The 23,829-nt window shown below is 37.6% G+C and overlaps 1 protein-coding gene across 1 annotated transcript in view; it reads left to right on the top strand.

Annotated features, from left to right (window-relative positions):
- The window catches only part of LAMA2 (laminin subunit alpha 2), a 621,613-nt gene that overhangs the window by 455,163 nt on the left and 142,621 nt on the right, over positions 1 to 23,829 (top strand). The window contains exons 32-33 of the mRNA XM_017533228.2: positions 10,638 to 10,780; positions 14,289 to 14,387. Of these exons, the coding sequence (XP_017388717.1) occupies positions 10,638 to 10,780; positions 14,289 to 14,387 (242 nt within the window). The remainder of the gene's footprint in view (positions 1 to 10,637; positions 10,781 to 14,288; positions 14,388 to 23,829) is intronic.

Genomic DNA, 23,829 nt, shown 5'->3' with positions numbered 1-23,829 from the left:
CTCAGGAGGCTGAGGCAGGAGAATTGCCTGAACCCGGGAGGCGGAGGTTGCCGTGAGCCGAGATTGCGCCATTGCACTCCAGCCTGGGTAACAAGAGCGAAACTCCGTCTCAAAAAAAAAAAAAAAAATACACTAAAAAGTTAAGATTGGGTGTTATTTGTGAAAATAGATTTCAAAACCATTTTTTGTTTGTATTTTAATTATCTTTAATGAAAATGTATTACACTGAAAATAAATGTGAAGGTAGGTGGGAGGGGAGAGATTAAATGTACTATCAAATACTTTTCATATTGTCATATTTAGTTGTTAGTATATGCCCACTCATTCTTCCCAAGTATAATGATATATTTTAATGTTAATTAAAGAAGTAAACTACCAAAGTATATTATAATATTGCTTTCAAGTTAAATAAATTATTAACATGCACATAATTAACTAGATAATATGTAGATATTCTTAATGTAAACATGAAACAGTCATTGAATTATTAATCATCACTTTTATTAATTATCCAGAAGCAAACTTGAAATAAAAAGATCATATTATTGTTAAGCACAAAAATTAAACAATACCACATTAAACTAGGGGGAAGATAATATAATGGGATTATTTTTGGAACTTTTTTTTTTAAAGAGAATTGACATTCTGCCCATCAACAACAATGGCTTTAAGTTTTCATTGTTATTGTTGATGATCTATGCTTTTTTATCATTTTGAATACATTTATCATTAGAAATCTTAACTCATCTTTTCCCTGTCACATATGTGAGTTTCTAATCTCCACATGTCCCATGTGATATTAACAAAAGGGCCAATCCTCCAGTTACAAAGCTCCACCAGTTTTATAATGCCTGTTTGCTTTATTCTTGTCCCACAAGGAGATGTATTTGCCGGGGTTATACATGGTATTTAGTTCAGTTGATGGACTAGAAGTGTTTATATTATTTTAGAGGATTAAATAATAGCAATTTTTCTTCCAGAAAAAATTATTAAATTATAAAATTGTTTTTGATAACTAGACCCTTTTTCTAAAGCACAATTAATTCTCTTATAATTATGCTGTATAGATTTTCCATATACTGCTCTTAAGCGTTAGTGATTTCCACTTAATTCTAGGAATGTTTTCTCTTCACCTTTCATTAAGTTAACTCTAAGAATTGTTACACAGAGTGTCTTTAGACTTTATATCTTTTCTTCTGAAATTTCTCCAGTTATGGAAAAATATGCCGTGATTCTACGATCTTAGCCTTTCCCAGGATTCAGTTTCTACTCCTAGTTCTGAAATGAGATAAAAAAAAGACACCAAGTGAGGATGTAACTCTGACTTATTCTCAATTCTCCTTTCAATATATTTCTGTATCCTTAAGCAAAATTAATGTGAGAGACCGAAAAATGGATTCACCTGGTGTGTTTGATCTGCGGGACCTGGCTTAGCACATGTGATTGTGGTGGAATTGTATAAGGCCTGGGGGTGAGAGTAAGGGAGGTAGCTCGGCTCCAGCAAGAGAATTCATATGTAGTAAGAAAATGTCTGCAGTGCCTGTTGTTAATATGGCTCTGACTACAGAAAGTAAACTTTCTCCTATTACTTAGAATGAGTAAATACTCAGTTTAGTAGCATGTATTGTACAAGAGTTAATTTTGCTTCTTTTAGTTACTTCCCTGGGGAATATAATTTAGACTGGTCCACATCATGGATTTGTATAGAAAGAAATGCATGATAAATGGCCTAAGCCGGATCATCGCATTATCTCATGTAATTTGCATATTGGTGAAAGGAATCTGTGTACTCACTATCAATTTAGATTAGGCTCTTATTTCACAAAGGATATAAAATTCTGCTGAAGAGATCAGGCAAAACAAAGCCAATACAGGAATTGTGAAAGCACTTCCCTTGACCACCAAGGTCCCTAAAAGGTATTTATAGCTTCCAGGGATAGTTGCCAGTGAGTGGGTCCAGATTTTACTGGATCCAGAACGGAATTTTTTATAGCACACAGGCCTTTTATATGTTCATTTTCACTACTATCATGAAGAATTTACACAAATAATCTGTGCCCACATTAGGAACTATTTAGACATCACAGCCTCTCATAGTTAGTGACCTAAATTCAGCCCCACCAAGCAGAGTCGGTTCCTGGGCATAACTAAGCAATTTATTCATCTTTAGATTCCAGGCATTCTCTAAAGTCCCTTTTATGACACAGAGGTTCATCATAATAGTAATTTTATTTAGAGGCTCACCTTGACTTACCATTTGCTGGGCACTCTGTTAAGCATTTTATATGCGGTTCTTTTCATTCTTGTAACATTCCCATTCCCTGTCATCCCCAATGTGTGATTAAAAAAAAAAACTTAATTTAGGTAGGGTCAGTCATTTCTCGGTGACTTTTCAGTAAATCTGTGATTTGAACATGGGTCAGTCTTACAAATCTTATTTTCTTAACCTTTATGCTGGCTACTGATACAAAACAGAGAAAGCAAACATGGCTTAGCCAATGTATTCAACACTAATGAATTCAGCCCTTTATTCATTTAATGCTTCCATGTTTAGAGCCCGTTCTACCTAGATTAAAAATAATTATCGAAGAAGCTAAAATTAGAAAATGAGAAATGTTAAGTATATAAAAGCCCAATAATGACATATTCTTTTCTGCTAACCATTGAGACTCCTCTAAGATTTAAAACATTATGGCATTTATGGTAGATTCATTTTCATCAGAGATTGTCAAGTAGAGACTGTCTTCTATGTAGAAGAAAAGACACTAGCTGGGTGCCCAGATTAACTTCACAGGCTTTTTTTTTTTTTTTTTCTAAAAGGAATTACTTGGGACAGCTTTACAATGTTATGTATGTTGGTGAGTTCTAAAGAGATATTTTATTAATCTCCCAAATTAAGATTTCTTCTTCTTTTTTTTTTCTTTTTGAGACAGAGCTTCACTCTTGTTACCCAGGCTGGAGTGCAATGGTGAGATCTCAGCTCACTGCAACCTCTGCCTCCTGGGTTCAGGCAATTCTCCTGCCTCAGCCTCCTGAGTAGCTGGGACTACAGGTGCATGCCACCATGCCCAGCTAATTTTTATATTTTTAGTAGAGATGGGGTTTCACCATGTTGACCAGGATGGTCTCGATCTCTTGACCTCATGATCCACCTGCCTTGGCCTCCCAAAGTGCTGGGATTATAGGCATGAGCCACGCGCCCGGCCGTAGATTTCTTCTTGATAAATTAATACAAATCCGTCCTCCTCTTTCAACTCTCACTCATAGTTCATATGTCATTTTATAAAATGAGAACAACCAGCCTGCCTTCAAGAAACTTAATGCACAAAGAAGCCATTATTTGCTTAACAGTAAAGTTTAGTATTGTGAAACACAAAACTTGGATTTGTTCATATCCTATTTTCTGTAAACTCATATAAGTAACACAGAATAACTCATTTGATGTTTAAAATAGATTATGAGTGACATAGTAAAATATATGACTCTCCTAGAGAACAGAAATTAAAATTAGTATCTGTTGGCAAGATATTACTTCATAAAAAGTGCCTGAAATAGCATTTTATAAATATCAAATTGATGTTGCCTATTTTTAATCACTGCACAGTAAGGTATTTGTGAAATATGAGCTTTAATTGTTTATAGTCACAACCTATTTAAATGCTAACATATAGTTTTTTAAATAAAACATACACTTTGTTTTCCAATTTGCAAAGTGATCACAAAGTTTGTTTTCTACTTGCAACCTGAGATGAATGTGGTAATTTACCTTAACTCTGTAAAATAGGCAACTTCCAGCCACTTGGTGAAACCTGAAGTCTGAAGTTTTATCCTACTTTGTTACTATTCCACAGAGACATAATCAACATTGTTGTTTTTAATAGCCAGTTGTCACAAAAGATCTGATCACAATAATGCAGAGACTATTATATTACCACTAGAACACTATTGTACATTTATAACCAAAGATGGTTACTAATGGCAGTTATTTCTCCCATGTATGGGAACAGAAACAAAATAGAATGTGGTTGTTACTGTAAGAAAAACAGGACTTTCCTATTCTAAAAAATGATGATAAATATCAATTGATCTCCAGAGACTGATTATTGATCCAAAACTTTGTTGTACCCGCTAAATGTCATCCTCTCTCTGCTCCTACTCACTGCTCCTCCAGTAAGTTCTTATTTAAAAGACAGCATGTATGTTGTAGTTTTCTGTAACACTAAGCTATGTCGTGTTGTTTGCATCCAGGGGTTAGGCAATCTATACAAACATTTTCGGTTCACCTTGTGTGCACCTTCTACTCATTTGTTTTGTTAGTAAAAGATATTTGAGTTTCTTGTTTTCTACCTTAGCATTGGTCCAGGTTAACAATGTGTGGAATGGCAACCATCCCTGAGTTTCTCTATGATTTTCCTAGTTGTTAGTGATCAGTCTCAGTGGTTTGTATATTACTGAGGAGGCTGTTCTGTTAGCAGATTAAGGAGTTGCACAGTTGAATTGTCGGATAGAGAAAGCTGATCACTGTTGTCTTTGTTTTCAGCGAGTTTTATTTTAAGAGTAAACTAAACTCTGCTTTGATTACAATTTCTACTCTGGCAAAGCCCAGGAGGTTTCATTGGCCTTGAAAGACAATAGAATCACATAATCTCGGAGTTAGAAGAAATGAGTAAACTGGTCTAGCCTCCTCTTTTTCTGTGACATCCCTGAAACACAGTATCCTAATGCAAGGAAGCATGGTGTTATGAAGTGGCTACAGGAGGTTTGAATCCTAGCTTGCAATTTGTGTGACATTATTTAATTTCCTAAACCGCATTTTCATCTTCTGTAAAATGGATGTAAAATCCTACATACATGTTTGTGAAGTATCTAAGCATGATAGGTACTCAATAAATTCTAGGCGTTGTTATCATCATCATTATTATATGACCACTTTTTCCCTAAAGACCTGATATTTTGTGCAACTCATCAGTTTCTGATGAAATATTTCCTTTAGTTTAGGCTGACTTTCAGTTTTCTATTATTATCTCTAATTCTAGGGTCTTCAAGTCACTGAAAACCACTTTTATGGCCACCTTACATTTCTCTTTAAGTCCTTCACATGCATTATTTATAGATTCTTAAACACCCTGGTTGTGACTATTTTTCTCATCTGTAAAATGAGGAGATGAATAGTACTTACCTCATAGAATTTCTATAAATATTAAGTGAGATAATGATAGCAAAATGTAATACGTTGCCTGTCATGTAGTGACTGTTGTGTAGATAAAAACTATTATCTCGTTATTATTTATAGTATTTTGAAAGTTTCCATTAGAGTTTTGAAGAGCTACACCATCTTTAAACCATATTGTTTTTCATATATATTCTATATATATATAAAACATATATATCATAACTTAGCACATCAGCAAATTCACCAGTCTCAGCTGAAGTCTGCAGCTTCCCTCTCTATTAAAAGAAATGAAAGGTTAAAAGGCATTGTTAATGATTCTAAAAACAAATTTTTATTTTAGAAGATATTTATTTTAAAATAGAATAACTAAATATATTTTAATAAGCCCTAAATATATGCTAATGTAAAAGTTTCTTTTTTGAAGGGGATAAGGGAGAGTGAGAAATGTGAAATTCAGATCTAGGGAACCATCGATGGCATTCATCTAGAAGAGTTAATTTAAAATACACACATTAACACGTAATTTTATCTTTTGTTAAAAACGTATATTTACTCATTTTATTCCTGTTTGATTAGAGCATAGAATTTATGTATCTCTACCTAAAATTCGTTAATAGCTTTGGCCCTTTCAAAAACACTCAGTGTCCTCATTTTAGCTTTAGCTTCCTTGGTTTGGATGCAGCCTGTGATTTTTTTTGTGACAGTAAGCCAGTAGTTATTATGCATGGGGAACCCTATTAGAAATGCAATATTTTGTACTAATTGCTAACAGAAAGATCTGTAATCCTGGCTGCATGATTTGCCCCTTACATGTGCCCAGCTATAACAATCTGAATTCAGTATTGCGTTTGTTAATATTAGACACAAATTTATCCTGACACTTTTATAGGCAAAGCCTCAGAAACATTTAGTCATGTAAAATATAATCATGGTCTTGAAATATTTGCTTTTGCTCCTGTGCTTTTCAGGCAGGATTTTACTTTGTAACCTCATCTGTACTGCTAAATTTGGCGAATGGATTTGGAGAGGTTCTTTGAGGTCCTGATTGTAAGACAGGTGTTAATTTACACTGAGCCGTTACTGCACTTTATCAAAGAACAGTTGTTTACACAATGTGAATATTCCCTGTCTCTACACATTTTTCAGATCTTCCCTATTATAGTGAATTAAATTTGGTTTTAATTTGCATTCCATTTCCAATATTTGTTACCAGACACTTTGGACTTTTTGAGGGCAAATAAAAGTAGCTCCTGGTGTAAGTGAAATATTCTGTGTCAGAATAAAATAGCAAACCATTATGTAAAGGGCACATTTCCCCATGTGTTTACCTTATAACTTCATGAGCTAGACTTGTACAGAAGCTTTGAAAAAATTCCCATGGCTGTCATATTCATAAGTCTTTCTGACCCATTCAGACAGATGTTAGTATATTACTTGGAGCATACTATAAAACTTACCTTTCATTTATGGAAATGTGTTTGTACTTTGTTCTCCAAAAAGCAAATACAGAGACCATAAGACATGGGATAATAATGAACCTTTGGACACAGAGACATAAAATGGAATGTGTGAGCCCTTGACAGAGCAATTAAATACATTTTCATTTCAACAACTGAAGATGAGAAACCAAAACAGATGGGCAGGGGATAGAATAAATGAGAGAAAAATCAGTATTCATCATGCCTCTTGGCATTCTAGTGCACCAATTTACTCTGTAGCACATAACAGTACATCAGATCTGGTTCTGCATTCCAGTCCCAGGTTTATTCTTGTATGAAGTAAAAACTGAGAAAACTATAGGTACTTTCCCTGGAAATTTCTGGAACCATCTAGTAAGGAGTAACTAGCCATGCTATTATCAACAAACTGACTCAATTACTTCTTGGAAATAGGTAGATTACATTCCATAAATAAATTAAAGAATAATTTAGTGTTTGCTATGAAAGGCACACACTGCCCTAGAAAGCATGGTGAAACATCCTGTTATCATTATCAAGTGTCTTTCAAGATCTTAGAGGTTGAAAAAGGAGCAAATTACTTGCTTACATCCTAGGAACATCTGCCAAAAATACACCTTCACTAGGAGTCAAATGGAACTTTTAAAACAATGATCAGCTTGGGCTTAGTGGGAAAGGAACCTTCCTATTCTTCATAATTCCTAAGAAAATTTAAATGGTTACTAATGCTTGTTTTTAACCTACGAATTCCAACTTGAAAGGCTCTGATCTGAATCACATGTGCAAAACTTGAAGAAGTGTATCAGTTATCTATTGTATCAGTTATACATTCCAAAGTTTAGTAGCTTAAAACAACTAGTGCATACATCTTCATGGTTCTGTAGGTTGGCAATTTGGGCTGAGCTCAGTTGAACAGATCTTCCACTGTCGTGCCTAGGGGCTCCCAGTGGCCTCAAGCCGAAGCTGGAGGCTCAATTGCCCTTCCGTCTCTCACGTTGCCTCCCTTCCTCAAGGAGGCTAGCCTGGGATTGTTCTCAAGGCAGCAGAGGTCCAAGACTGTGAAAGCAGAAACTGCAAAATTCAGTATGTTCCTCTGCCACATTCTGTTGGTCAGAGTATGTTGCAAAGCCAACCCAGATTCAAGGGAAAGGGAAATAGACTTCACCTCTTAATGGGAGGTGTGGCAAAGGAGTATTAACAGCAAGTTTTTTTTTTTTTTTTTTTTTTGAAAGGGAGTCTCGCTCTGTCACCCAGGCTGGAGTGCAATGGCATGATCTAGGCTCACTGCAGCCTCTACTTCTTAGTTTCAAGAGATACTCCTGCCTCAGCCTCCTGAGTAGCTGGCACTACAGGCACATGCCAGCATACCTGGCTAATTTTTGTATTTTCAGTAGAAATGGGGTTTCACCATGTTGGCCAGGCTGGTCTCAAACTCCTGACCTCTACCCATCTCAAGCCTCCCATAGTGGGAGTTGATCTGCCCATCAAAAGTGATCTGCCTGTCTCTGAGCCATTTGCCCTGGTTCAGAAACACTGGGGATGTGGCCCAGCCCTCCGGAATTCCCGAAAGTCCTACAGGTGATTCTGAGGCCCACTAAAGCTTGAGGACCAGACTGCGGAACTTTGTGTTTAGACATGGTCAATTTGGCACTTAATTGAGTTCTGTGTTGTGTTTTCTGTAATTGTTTAATCTAGACAGGTCTGTTGAAGCTTTGCATTGAATGGGGCTACCAAGCCAAAATAATCTCTTCTTTTTACTTGGTGTCCATGCAGTGCAAATTCTCTTTCATTCTGGCTGGGAGAAGAGTAAGAGATACAGCCCTAGTTCCAGACTTCTGCTCTTGCCTCCAAATCCTCTTTGTTCACTCAGCTTGTAAAGCATCAGGAGCTTGCAAAGCCCCTGCAGGTGACGCTCTACAGTTGCAGGTGTCACCTGCAAGGAGCTGATTTATTAAAAGCCCTGCCAGGGCGGCTTAATCCCTGTGAAGTGATATTGTAACTCACCTCTAGCCGCTGTCCTATCAAAAAATCACCCTCCGTCCTCCTTCTCTTTGTTTACAAGCACCAGTTAATGGTTTTCTCTCCATTAAGCAGCTCAGGGGACCGCTATTTAGAGAACTAATTGAATTCTTGCCAAGTTTGGGCATGATCCAAAGCTGCTCCAATTCTCAGTATTTTCCATGCTATGTATTTTCCTCTATTCTAACATGTATATAGCATTGATACCTCTATCTGCAGAATGTTAAGAAATTATAACTGTATACATGAGGGCATATTATACATGTGGCAGTTTCTGCTCCTTGGCATGAAGATACACCTCATAACTCTGCAATGCAAAACTAAAAATATGCATGTTTTTTAAATCTGCCAAAAGAATCAATATATGTTAATTTTAGAAATTATACTACTATTTATGAGATTTATTCCATAATGAAGAGACAACAATCCATTTTTCTCTCCCCCAATTCCACCACCAATCCTGGCCCCTACCACCAAATTTGAATAGTACCTCTTTGATGGCCAAAAATATTATAGTTAGTATATTTGTCCATTCTCACATTGCTATAAAGAAATGCCTGAGACTGGATAATTTATAAAGAAAGGAGGTTTAATTGGCTCATGGTTCCATTATGCTTCCAACAGGAAGCATGGCTGGGGTGGCCTCAGGGAAATTTTACTCATGGCAGAAAGCAAAGCCAGAGCAGGCATCTTCACATGGGCAGGAGCAGGAGGAAGTGGGGCCTGGAGGTGGCACATACTTTTAAATAACGAGGTCTCATGAGAACTCTGTCATGAGAACAGCACTAAGGGAATGGTGCTAAGCCATTAGAAACCACTCCAGAGATTCAACACCTCCCACCAGGCCCCATATCCACCGTTAGGGATTACATTTCAACATGAGATTTGGATGAGCACGCAGAGCCAGACCATATCTGGTAGCATATTAACATTCTTAGCTACTTAAAGAATACAGTTTTTCTGGCCCTTAGGAATTATTTATCTTTAAGACTGAAATAGGTTAATCATCAAGGTAGGGATTTGTGAGACTGCATCTAATCATGGGTAGCAAGAGACTGAAGGGATAAAGAGGAAGAGTTGGCAAATAAATAAGTGAATAAATATTATAAGAAAAAACACTAATTACAAAAGGAAAGGTTATTTTTCTTTTGACTTTGATTTTGGTTTTGTTTGTTTTTGAGGTGGAGTCTTGCTCTGTCATTCATGCTGGAGTGCAGTGGCACTATCTCAGCTCACTGCAACCTCTGCCTCCCCAGTTCAAGCGAGTCTCCCGCCTCAGCCTCCTGAGTAGCTGGGACTACAGGCACCCACAACCACGCTGGGCTAATTTTTGTATTTTTAGTAGATACAGGGTTTTACCATGTTGGTCAGGCTGGTCTTGAGCTCCTGACCTCGGGTGATCCACACGCCTCAGCCTCCCAAAGTGCTGGGATTACAGACGTGTGCCATGGTGCCCGGCCTTCATTTGATTTTTTTTTTAATTCTACTCAATAGATATCAAGCTAAAAATGTATGCACTTTTTGAATGTGTACTACATGAAGCATGTGGAGGTCAATCCTGCGATTTTCTCCAGTGTAATCTAATGAGGCACAGCACATTTAGACTCAGGAGCATCTTTTATTCCCTCTGGACAGGTTCCTTTAGATTGCTCGTGTAGGGATTTGGGGAGGGGGAGCATTTTTAATGTTATAGTCTATGCCTTAAAGGAAATCTTCAGTACTTATGCAATACAGTTTTTCTCCCCAAATCTATTTGCTCCTCCTCTTTTGTCCCTCAGTTTATATTATCACCTGTGATTCAAGTTCTGGGTGACACGCGTATCTGCTGTTTTGTTGTTGCTCTTATCTCTTTTCAACCATCATCCCTTTGATAGCATTAACATTCTGAGATGAGTAGCTTCATCTTCCACAGAATTATCCTTGGACCATAAAATATTTCAGAGCTGAATTCTTTGAAGTAACTGCTCTTTGTCGCTTCCCGTTCACAGTCTGTGGAGATGAGTGCACTGGTCTTCTCCTGGGTGACCTGGCTCGCCTGGAGCAGATGGCCATGAGCATCAACCTCACTGGCCCGCTGCCTGCGCCATATAAAATACTGTATGGTCTTGAAAACATGACTCAGGAGCTAAAGGTAGGTTGGAGCAGTAATAGTAAGGGCCAGGGACAAGGTGGCAGATGCTTCACAAGTTGTATTGGCTGTAATTGGTAAATGTTCTTCCCGCAGCCTCAAATAAGGGACACAACTGTTACGGAAATTCAGAGACTTTACTAACCAATGTTTTTCAAACTCAAGAACTATAATATACAGATTTCTATTAAGGGAAAAGTGTCTCATGTACCCCCCAGTGTCTGGCCTAAATCAGTTTTATTATGTTTCTGAAATATGTGCAAACATAAAATCAGGTATGAACCCTTTGTACTTATAGCTCTATAAAATCAAGACAAATTAATCCTTACAAAACCAATAAAATTCAAATTAAAAACATTAATATAAAGTAACATGAGTTTGGCTGAATGGAAATGCTGCTTGCAACAAGAATAGAATGTTGACTATTTCCACACAGTTCTTCCACCAGAGGTGAACTCAGTTCTCCTACCTTACTACATTTGAACCAGAGAGCCCCCTGCAAAGGGTCCTGAAATGACACATGGGCATCACTTGACAAGTTTATGTGAATTATGTGCTCAGCTTGCCAAAGGGTCAAACACACAAGCAAATATAGTCACTGAGATCAGGTGGCCATATTCATTTCTCAGCTGCCTAGCCTGGCATCCAGAAATACTTACATTAATACCTAAGGTTATCATCAAAATGAAAACACATGATTAGAAACTTGTACTAGAGAACTAATAGAGCCTTAAAAGTTCTTCAACAAGCATTAGTTTGATAAACACTGTTCTAAAATGTGGTTAGAGCTTTTGGTAGTTAATGGTAGAAGAAAACATTAAGGAACTCGGGGTTGTTTCACCTGATGAAAAAGATGAAAGGTGTCAACTTACTTTCAGCCTCTTATCAGATATTTATTGAGAAATTACAGAATGCCTCAGCGTTGCACTTTGTTCCCTGGGGATTTCATGATTCTTTTAGTATCTTCACTATCCTTAGGAACTGTAGATTCCATGTGCTTTAAAAATAATCATTAAACAATAGTCAAGCAATTAGCAAAAATACATAATCACCATGTGTTTTACAAACATTCAAAGTACGCTAGAGTACAAATACTGGAGAAATCAGTAAGGTTCAGAGTAACCAGGGAATGTACCATTACTGAGAGTGTAATTTCTGTTGGAATTTGAAGAGCAGATCCAATTTTAATAGTCAGAGGAGTATTGATTGCTCTAGAGGAAGGCATCTAAGATTTATTCACTAGGCATTGGTAGATACTCTTTCAGGGAATGTATTCTTTAATTCTGACCATAACCTTTAAGGTAGGTATTATTATCCCTATTTTTCAGAAGAAGAAAACAACAATGATGACACCAAGAATAACTAACATTTATTGAAAAGCTAGGCAATTGACTGAAGTCTTACATGGATTACCATACATAGCTTTCACAGAAACTCCAAGAAATAAAAAAGTTATCAGGGTCTGAATATTTATATTTCCCTGAAATTCATGTTGAAGGTCTATCATAGTCCGTTGGAGCTGCTAACTGATTAGCTTATAAACAGTAGAAATGTATTTCTCACAATTCTGAGGCTGGGAAGCCTAAGATCAGGGTACCAGCAGGTTCAACGTCTAGTGAAGGCCTGTTCTTCATAGAGGGAGACTTCTTGCTATGTCCTCACACTTAATACATTTAATATCTGGATACTGAGGGAAAGGATAGCTAGCTCTCTGGGGTCTCCTTAATAAGGGCACCAATCCCAATCAGAAAGCCTACGTTCTCATGACTTAATCACTTCTCAAAGGCTCCACCTCCTGATATCATCACATTGGGACTAGGATTTCAACACATGAATATTGGAAGCACACAAACATTCTGAGCACAGCAAGCCCTGACTCCCAATGTAATGGTATCTGGAGATCTCTCTGCCATGTGAGGACACAGGGAGAAGGCAGCTGTGCTTAACAGAGCCATGTGAGCGGAGGCAGTGGTGTGAATTAGGCCTGTCTGGCAGATATTAAAAGTCAGACCTGCTAGTGAGAGATAACGCCGGAGACTTCAGTAAGGCAGGGTGATATGAAGGACAACCTTGAAAGCCAGGCAGAGGAACCTGAGTTTACCTTGTAGTCTCAGTATTCAGGGATGCAAAGAGTTTTAATAAAAAGAATACTGATCAGTTATTATTTTTTTTGTATATGGAGGGAACACAGAAAAATAAAACTAGAAAAGAAAACATTTTAGTTGAACATAAAACATTTTAAAACCAATACTTAAGCAATGGATGATGAAATAAAGAGCTCCTATAGAAGAGGCTGAACATCATCTAAGCCAACGGATTCAGTGAGCCATCCACTTCTGGCTGGGTACTGATCCAGATGATCTGGATTTTCCTGAAATTCCAGTCTTTCTTAATTCTGTATTTTGTTTTTCTTCCATCATTAATTTGACATTTGTATACTGAGGATCACCTTTTGATATTCTAAAATATTATTTTACCTCTTTGCTCAATTTAACTGTGTCAGTGCTCCCCAAATTCCAGCCAAAGACCATCAAGGACACACATGTGATGGAACAAAGTGGGGATTATTAACTTGTTGCAACAAGGGACATTGAACACCATGGGGAATTGTGGGCTGTCTCAGTAAGAAGGTGTTAGGAATAACTTCTAGCATTTGAGGTTGTACTAGGTAATTTCAGGTAGCACTCAACTGGGTACTATTTGGAAATGGGAGTAATTCTGTGAGTATTCTGTGAATTCTATCTAGAGAGAGGGAGGATAAAGCTATGATTATAAGGAGGCAGTGGTCACTCATATTAGCCAGGAAATGGGGGGTTGGGGTAGTTTTGTGGTTTGCACAAAACCTGCTATGGTTTTGTCTGTGCTTAGACATTAAAGGGTAGTCTCATTTTTGTTTGTTTGTTTGTTTCATTCATCACTGGCTCCACATGATCTTGTCTAATGTTAGCGTCCTATGAGATTTTTTTATATTTCATAGGAAAAAATATGGCCCCACTGTGAGTGCCAGGCCAGTTCCTAGCAACACCGAGGGCAGGCCAGTTAGTTAGTATCAGGCCAGGTCCTTATGTCAAGACCTGCCATTCTCTTTTTTACCTGCTATCTGTGACCTCTGTTAATTGGAATGGGAGCCTTAAATGAGCCAGACGAGGAGTTTATCTTAACTTTACCCCTTACTGACTGTGTGATCTCCTGCACATTTTTAACTCTCTTCAAGCCAGTTTGCTCACTTATGAAATGGAATACACTTAACCCTCATAGAGATGTGAGAATTAGATGAAAAAACAAAACAAAGCCTGGCACATAGTAATTTCTAAATAAATCACTGCAATTTTTATTATTTACCTGAATATTTGGCATGACACCCAATGTGTAAGTGCCCAGTTGAAATAGTTTCCTTCTCTTTTCTTTGAAGGTGAGAAGGCTAAGTTCCCCGTATACACAGAAAAATGTGTTCTGTTAAACACTGGTTACTGCAAGGTCATTTACTAAAATGTGATGGAATTTTTTTCAGCACTTGCTCTCACCTCAGCGAGCCCCAGAGAGGCTTATTCAGCTGGCAGAGGGCAATCTGAATACACTTGTCACCGAAATGAACGAGCTGCTGACCAGGGTAAGTTGGCAAAATTTTGAATCTTCTGAAGGCAGATGGATTATGTAAATTAAGGAAAATTACTTCGAAGCTCTGAAATGCCAGTCGCCTTCTTCTTAATTGCCAATTTGGTATATAAAACAAATGTATTGGGACTTGCTACTTCTGCTTCAAATCAAATAATAGAAATCAGTAGCCCACAGAAAAGTTTGGGATACCTGGAAATTATCAAGAACAATGGCTAAAAAGTCCAGAGTGACAGTGTATTTTGAGAACTTTATTCAGTAGCCTCCATGGTGAAGCTTTTATCTGTTCTGATTTCCAAAAACACTATCCTCAATTATGTAAAGAGAAAGAAAAACAAGTGAAAATACTTGTGGTCTCTTTAATCTCATCGTGGGATTTTTGCATTCGTATAGAAATACAGTGTAAATCAGTTTTACGCAAAAGAGAAAATCGTCTCTATTGTGAGACTCCAAAGCACTGAAGACACTTTTAAAAGTGAGAATGTAAAGTCCATGTTGCATTTATCAGGCTTTTTAAGGAATTGGAAATTTTGAATTTTCAAAACTGCAATGGCATTAAAAACTTTCTGCTGTTAGAGAATGAAGAAATCAACATAAAGCCCGCCATCTTGTGGCCAGAAATATGCATGAAGTGAGAAACTGGGCTGCAAAGTAAGGATCTAATTTGATGATCTAAGAGCTTTAAAAGATAAAGAACATTGGAGCTAGAAGATTCTGGGAGATTATCTAGTCCATTTTGTATTTTAAGGAAGAGCTGCACCAGGCCATGACAGTGAACTGAATTAACAATGACCACACAATTTGCTAAACCCAGGGACTTAAGCAGGACCCAGCCTCAAGATTCCCAGTGGTCTAGTACTTTTCCTACATAGCCTTCTGTTGGTTTAGGAAAATTTCCGCAGGGAAATCAAATAGGCTTCTGAGCACATAATGCCAAACAATGGCCCTGAAGTTACAATAGCACACTAAACACTTTTTCAGAATCTCATAGCAACAATATAGAATGTAGAGATACAACATGGCGTTTCTTGCCAAATATATGCAGACATTAGATTAAATTGAGTGCATTTATCTCATATGAATTTAATATATAAGAATTCATATTTTTATGTGGCTACTAATAAATAAGAATTTTTTAACAGGTCATGGCAGAATAAATCAATTCAACAAGCACACATAAATGTTTATAACATACAAAGCCTAAGTTAAGTGTTGGTAGATGAAAAATATGAGTGAGGCTTATTCTGTCTTCAAAGAACTTTCAGGTGTGTGTGTGTGTGTGTGTGTGTGTGTGTGTACATCAGCATTTAGGTGTATGCAGGACAATAGGTAGGTGTAGGTGTATTAGACAACTGCATGCAAGTATATAATAAAATATGAAATAAAATTGGAAGAAATTCTTGAGAAATTTGTAATAATAGAACAGTTTCATCTGATTGGGGTAATTAGAAAAAAATTCATGTAATAAGTGGCATTTCATTCATGCATTCATTCATTCACTTAACTAATACTTTTTGGGGGTCTCCCATGTTCTAGGGATTATGACAGACACTGGGGATAGAGGTGTGAGCAAAACTGCACAGTTGTTGCCCTCATTGGTTTAGAATTGTCTAATGATCTGACCTTAGAGACACAAGAAGTATTTCTTTAAGAGTGTCAAGTCTTCATTATGTCTCAGCCTACACTCTTTAATCTTTCCAGCAGATTCTCTCACATTACATTTTTTAAACAGACTTTATTTTTCAGAGCAGTTTAAAGTTGAAAGAAAAGTTGTGTGTAATGTTCAGAGAGTTCTCGTATCTACTCCCTGTCCTCATAGCCGTCCCCACTGTCAACCTCCCCCACCAGACTGGTACATTTATTATAATTGGTAAACCTAAGTTGATACCTCCTCATCACCTGAAGTCCATAGTTTACATTAGGGTTTGCTCTTGGTGTTGTACATTCTATGGGTTTGGACAAATGCATTATGACATGTGTCCACCATTGTATTACAGTATAGAAAAGTTTCACTCACTAAAAAATCCTCCATACTTCACCTACTCATACCTCCCTCCTCCTTGACCCCTGGCAACCACTCATATTTTAACTACATTCATAGTTTTGCCTTTTTTGGAATATATAGCTGGAATCATACAGTATGGTGCTTTTTCATATTGGCTTCTTTCCCTTGGTAATGTGCACTTAAGGTTTCCCCATATTTTTTCATGGCTTTCTAGCTCATTTCTTTGTAGTGCTGAATATTATTTCATTGTCCAGACATTTCACAGTTTATTAATTCCCCTACTAAAGGGCATCTGGTTGCTTCCAAATTTTGGCAGTATGAATCAAGTTGCTGTAAACATCTTTGTGCAGACTTTTGTGTGGACATAAGTTTTCAACCTATTTGGGTGAAGCTGAGGGAGCATGATTGCTGAATTGTATGGTAAGAGTGTATTGAGTTTTGAAAGAAATTGCCAAAATGTTTTCCAAATGGTTGTTGCTAGTTTGCATTCCCACTGGCAATAAAGGAGAATTTCTGTTGCTCCACACGTGGCAAGGCTGATCCTGCATGACTGCTGTAGGAGCTGCCCTCTCTTCTTTAAGGACTTTTGTATTTTATATTCCTTTTTTTTTTAGACAGAGTTTTGCTCTTGTTGCCCAGGCTGGAGTGCGATGGTGCGATCTTGGCTCACTGCAACCTCCGCCTCCTGGGTTCAAGCAATTCTCCTGCCTCGTACTGTTGAGTAGCTGGGATTACAGGCATGCACCACCATACCTGGCTAATTTTGTATTTTTAGTTGAGACTGGGTTTCTCCTTGTTGGTCAGACTGGTCTTAAACTCCCAACCTCAGGTGATCCGCCTACCTTGGCCTCCCAAAGTGCTAGGGTTACATGTGTGAGCTACCACGCCTAGCCTATGTTCATTTTTTTTTTTAATGGAGAAATCTAATTCCCTAATATCCCTGGGTAAAGAGGATATTATTCCTCCGAATAACTCACATTTAAAATGTATTTTGATATGTTTTAATTAATATATAAATATAAAGTAAGAAAACACTACATAATCATATATCTCTTTCAATGCATTTTGATTTGTTGCCATTTTCTCTTACTCATCAGAAGAACTCAAGTTCCTCAAGTATGAGAATCATGTTAAACATATTTCGAACTGCCCTACAATATGTGTGGAATATTGAGATGCTTTTTGATGATGACTCTACGTACCTCTATAGCTATTGACCTTAGCTCCTTTCTTTTTTCAGAGCCAAAATTTTTGAAGACTTGGAGACAAGTCTGTATTTATTTCTCACTCCACTGCTGTCTGAATTTTCACTCCCAGCCCACTACTGAAACTGTTTTTTGTAAGATAACCAATGATAATCTGGTAACTAAATCCACCGGATGCTTTATTAATTTTACTTGAAATCTCTGCAGCAATTGCCAGCTTTGATCTTTCCTTTTTTCTTGACATACTCTCCTCTCTCTGTTTTTCTCTTAATTCTCCAACCTTTCATTCTAAGGCTCTTTCTCTCATCATCCCTTCAAAGTTGGTGTTCCTTGGGATCTAGGCCTCAGTCCATGTTTCCTCTCACTCTATAACTCTTTCTTTGGTCTTCAATTGCCATGTATGAGCTGTTAATTCATAAATCTGTATTTTCAAGGCTGACTTCATTCTCCTGCTTTGGCCGTATATGCCTTACTAAGGATCGGACATCTCAAACTAAACTCATCACTTCCTCTTAAAGCCCATAGTTTCTCCTGTTTAGACCATCTCTGTTTTCTCCTCCAGTATATGCCCGGTCTCCCAAAGAGACATTAGCAGGTTGCTCTTCACTCTACTCCCTCTTTCACCTGTCTTCCAATTCAGTTCCCTTCTATGGTGGCTCTTCGTAAGCCTTATCCAGCTCCAACCAGTTATTATCTATATGGCAGATTAAACAATCTAAATTACAAATCTTATCATGCCATTCTCTTCCTTAAATTGTACTATGACTTTCCACTTTGTTCAGGATGACATGCAGTGCTCTCCCACCAGGAACTATTCTCTATTTCTCTCTCATCTTTCCCCACTACTCGTGGTCTGGTCACCGGGGCCCCCACGGACTGAGCATACAAGCCAGAAACCTATGAATCGTTGGTGACTCTTTCTTCCTCGTCATGCTCCTGCTTTTCCAACTCATTACCACACACTGGGCGTCCGCTTCCATGTATAGCGTTCGTCTCCGCTACCCCACTCTCATCCAATCTCATGTTGCATAGTCTGGGATTACCACATTTGTTTTTTAGCTGGTCTCTCTGCTTTTACTGTTGTTGTTCTCCAAATCTGTTCTCTGCAACATCGCCTGAATGAATGTTTGCTATTCCAAATGTGAATATGTGGTCGAAGTGCTTACAAATTCTTCCCCTGACTTCCTTCAGGCTCTTAGGATAAAGACCAAAATTCTCCCCTTGGCCACATCTCCCACCACTTGCGCCCCTGGCCATCTGCACGCCAGCTGTCCTGTCCCCCAGCCACCTTGTCCTACCATAAAGCATTGCCACATATTTATTTTCCCTTAAAGGTAACCTACCTCTCCCTACATTTTGTTAATTTCTATTAACTCCAATTTACCTCTCAAATCTCAGCTCATGAAAGCCCTCTGGGCCATCACAGGGGTGCTGGGATTCCTCCTGTTCTTATCTTACATCACTTTTTTCCTCCAGTTTGTAATTATAAATTTATCTATGTGATCATTTGACACATAACCCTCTAGTCCGCCAGACTATTGACTCCAAATGAGTAAGAAGCCTTTTTGTTTCTTATCAGAGTATCACCAATATTATGCACATAATAGGAGTTGAATCAATATTTGTTTAATTAATTAATTGTGAATAATTTTAATAGCATTTGAACAACAAGATGAAAGGTAGACAAACCCAAAATAAACATTGATTTTGCATACTTTAAAATGCATTAAATCAGGCATATAGTTATAATTAAATTGTTGAATACTTTGTTTTTATTGATAAACATCTCTTAACTGTTTATATTCTAAATGAGGAGAATTCTATGTAACAGACTGAACTATATAAAATATCAAAATTTCATTTCACTTATACCGTATTTTATTGCCTATTGAATACCAAATTTAATGAAAATGAAGGATTTCAAAAAGGATGAAACCAGTTTTTAAATGATTTAAGTGCCAGTATTGTAAGTTTACAAGGTTTTATTGATAGTTTTTAAAAGATTTCAGTTGCTAACAATGTTTTTTATTTCTCCTTTTATATTTTTAAGATACATATATATATGTGTGTGTCATAAAAAAGTCATATTTTTTGGTTTAGAACTTTTAAAATTGGCACCTGAAATATTTAGGAAGAAATTCCACATGGAATTGGCTCATTGTCACTCTGTGGGGTCAGCTGGCTGCTCCCCCTTTTCCTGTGTGTTGTTGGTCCTAACAGTTCCTAACAGCCTGAGGAGTGCCTCACTGCCATTTAGACATACGGAGCTGGTAATATTGGAAGATGACCCTTGAGAATATCATATAAATGATTTGATCTGAAATTTAATTTGAGCAGGAAACCTTTTGAGTCCACAAATGCAAAGGTGGATGGCATCTAAGCAATGTTATCTATTCAGTAGTTAGGTTTGCTTCATTAGATTCTAGTTTTAACATAAGGAAGGCAGAAAATGAAAGACACTGGTAATATCCAACCAAGAAAATTATGTGCAGATTTTAAGAGGCACAGTAAGAACTGCTTGGGCTAAAGCAGGAAAGTAACAGCTACATTGTTCAGAAGTAAATTAATGTGTGCCTTATGGTAATGCATGCTGCCTAGATATAAATACTCTAAAAAAGAAAAAAGAAAAAGAGACGGGGTAAAGAAAACCTAGTTGAATGAATGTCAATATAAAAAAAAGATAATCAAAGGTAAGAGAGATACAAGATACTGTGTGAGGCATCATTTACAAAGGAACACTGGAAAGATTGGAGAACAGAGGTAAGGGGATGTTAAAATGAGAAAATCAAAGATAGAGAATGAAAGGAAGATTGTACAACATATTAGGATAAATGAGAAGTTATTTGTCAAATACTCAAAGGACAAGATAATAGTGAGTAAGAAGAAGGATGACAAAGAGATGGAGATGGTAATTTAATAAAACACAGAAAGAGCCAAACTGAATCAGACAGAGAGTTCCTATCATGTAGTATTTAGCATTCATTTGTAACATTATCAATAGCCTGTCCTGGATGAGGTTGATTTTTGTGAATTTTGCTTTCACAATGATACCACTATCTATCATCGCTACCCATAGGTGATAGTGCATTTATCATAGCCTTCTTTATGAGGTCTCTCATGGGTAGCTTTGACAAGGGTGAGTCTTCAACGTAATTACTGGGTAATGAGACATGGAATTTTAAAATATATCTAGATGATGTTCTGATATGATTTTGAAATGTGTTAATTTACTGAAAGCCAAAACTTAGACACTTAAAGTGTATATTAGCTGGAGCAATGTCCTCCACTCACCAAGAATGCTCCAGTTTTTCGTGTATTTTACTACTCTCTCTGGATGTTAGTCAAATGCAAAACAGTTTTGGGTGCAAACAAAATGTAACTCTGTGAGACCAAAAAATGTGTGTTTTGTCTCCAATTCCCTGTGTGTTCAAGTTCATATAAGTCACTTAACCTCCTCGTACCTTCATTTTCATCTGTGTAAAAAGGGGGATCATGCCTTCTATATATCTCTAAATGCAGGAAGAATAAATGAGACACACAAGAGTGCTGTAAGCCTTTGCAAACATGCATAGAAATCTGGTGTAACTATTCACAATAGCAAAGACATGGAATCAACATAAGTGCCCATCAGTGATAGACTAGATAAAGAAAATGTGGCACATATACACCATGGAATACTATGCAGCCATAAAAAAGAATGAGTTTATGTCCTTAGCAGGGACATGGATGGAGCTGGAGGGCATTACCCTTAGCAAACTAACACAGGAACAGAAAATCAAATACTGCATGTCCCACTTATAAATGGAAGTTAAATGATGAGAACACATGGACATATAGAAGGGAACAGTGCACACTGGGGCCTACCAGGGGGTGGAGGGTGGGCAGGGTGAGAGGAGGGAGAGAATCAGGAAGAATAACTCATGGGTACTGGGCTTAATGCCTGGGTGATGTAATAATCTGTGCAACAAACCCCAATGACGCCCATTTACTTATACAACAAACCTGCACATCCTGCGCTTGTACCTCTGAACTTAAAAGTTAAGAAAATGTAAAAAATACAAGTAATTCTGACATACTGCTGAGCCTGACTGTGTGTAATTCATCCTTTAGAGTGCTAGCCCCCATTAAGTTGATGCTTTTGGTACTGGGAGCCTCACATCTTCTCCTCTTCTGGAACATAGTTTAGAGAGGAAGCTCTTCTGTGTGCAGAAGGAAGGTATCGTCTTCAGTAAGCACTCTGCTGGCCCTAAAGAGTCTTCCTACCCTCTTTCTGCCTGTTATTCCCACTCACACACCACCAGCGTAGAACTTGGTGTGTAATCAAAGGCTGAGTTTGAATTACTTTGAGGCCAGTGACAAGAAAGCAGTGTAGTTGGGACTGCAGATCTTCATGCTCAGCTCTTCTCCCAAGCATTCAACTGTAGCTCTTGAGCACCAGCTTCCTCTGAGCTTCTTAAAAATGCCCAGAAAACTGCCCAGCCAACCACATTTGCTGGCAAGCATTGTACCGGGCATATGGTCAGTATGAGCACTATTGTAAATCCTCGAATAGGCTTTAGAACTTGCAAGGGATCATTGGTTTGATTATCATTGTATCAGCCAATCACCCAACATCTTTGACTCACAACAATTTGCCAGACACTGTGCCTGGCACTATGAAGATAAAAAGAGTAAGACAGAGCCCTAGCCCCCTCTCATCTATCTATCTAATGTAGATTAGATAGATATAGCCAAGCACCTAGCAAAGTCACTTTCCATTAGAGTTGTGCATAGTGGTAATAATAATTGTTTTTGAAAATCTTAGAAAAGAGATGATGTGCTAGAATGGGCAAGGAGAGCGTCATTGAGAAGATGGAGTTGGAATTGAATCTCAAAAGCTGGATTTATTTTGGATAAGTAGAGAGGGATTAAGAAGCAGTGATATGAAAACAAAATATTTTTCTGAGAATGATCCGAAAGAAAGTAGGCAAGTAGAATGGTAATAAAGTTGGCAATATTGGTTAGGAAAATTGTTGCTTGGTCCTGTGTATAACAACATTGGAGAATATTCGGTATAAATTAGGCATCATTCTAGGAGTGGGATATAATATGGTGAACAAAACAGACAGAGTTCCCACCCGCTAAGAGCTTACCTTTCAGTTGGAGAGGTAGTCAGTAAATAGATGAGCCAAGTACTAAGTCATTCCAAAATCTATGGTGCTATGAAGGAAACGTTCTGCTGCAGGGAATGTGGAAACCTGGACAGCATCCTGGGAATGGGCACACTAAGAAGCACTTAAACTGAAAGCTGATGGGTGACAAGGACCCAGTCTCTAAAAGTATTGAGGAGAAGCTCATTTTAGGTAAACACAACTGGATACAAGAAGGCACTAAGAAGGGATGAGTTTTGCATGTTTAGTATACTAAAACTATGCCAGGGAGGTTGATTGCATAGGGTCTTCATGCTAATTTTTTGAACTTCTTTCTTATCATGGAGCTTGTAGGATTCTTGACGTCTTAGTACTGAAGTACTCATATAATCAATACTAAGAATAAAATGCATGTGAATGATGACTTTTGCACATTACCATATAAATGAAATAACCTATACAACAGATTATAAGCAAGAGGAAGTCAAGACAGTGAATACAATCTTGATCATCCAGAATTTAAAAGGGGCAATGTATGGTATGCACTTACTTTTGAAAATTTAGACACTTTAAGTTTTTAATAAGAATTGGTCCACTTGGTACAAAATTGTGATCTTTTGGTAATACAGAAAATATATTGATGAAGCAAAAGAATATATTTTAAGTTGAAATTGCAATGTACATCTTCTGTACTGTAAGAGACGCTAGTGATATTGATACATTAATTCTTAAAGTAAGATATTGGAAGATGACCATAATGTAGATCAAGTCTCTTACTATGGTTATGGTGTTCAGTAATATGTGAAAGTAAGAGTGGTATCACAGGGTGCAGTCAAATCTAGACTAGAAAAATATCCAAAGCAGTTTAGACAACATCTTTTTTTTTCTTTGAGACAAAGTCTCGCTCTGTCGCCAGGCTGGAGTGCAGTGGTACGATCTCAGCTCACTGCAATCTCTGCCTCCTTGGTTCAAGTGATTCCCCTGCCTCAGCCTCCTGAGTAGCTGGGATTACAGGCACACGCCACTACGCCTGGCTAATTTTTTGTGTTTTAGTAGAGATGGGGTTTCACCATGTTGGCCCAGATGGTCTCGATCTCC

Source organism: Cebus imitator, unplaced genomic scaffold (assembly GCF_001604975.1).
Source record: "Cebus imitator isolate Cc_AM_T3 unplaced genomic scaffold, Cebus_imitator-1.0 Scaffold81, whole genome shotgun sequence".
Taxonomy (NCBI): Eukaryota; Metazoa; Chordata; class Mammalia; order Primates; family Cebidae; genus Cebus; species Cebus imitator.
The sequence above is the reverse complement of the archived record's forward strand: the minus strand, read 5'-3'. Positions and strand labels throughout refer to the sequence as shown.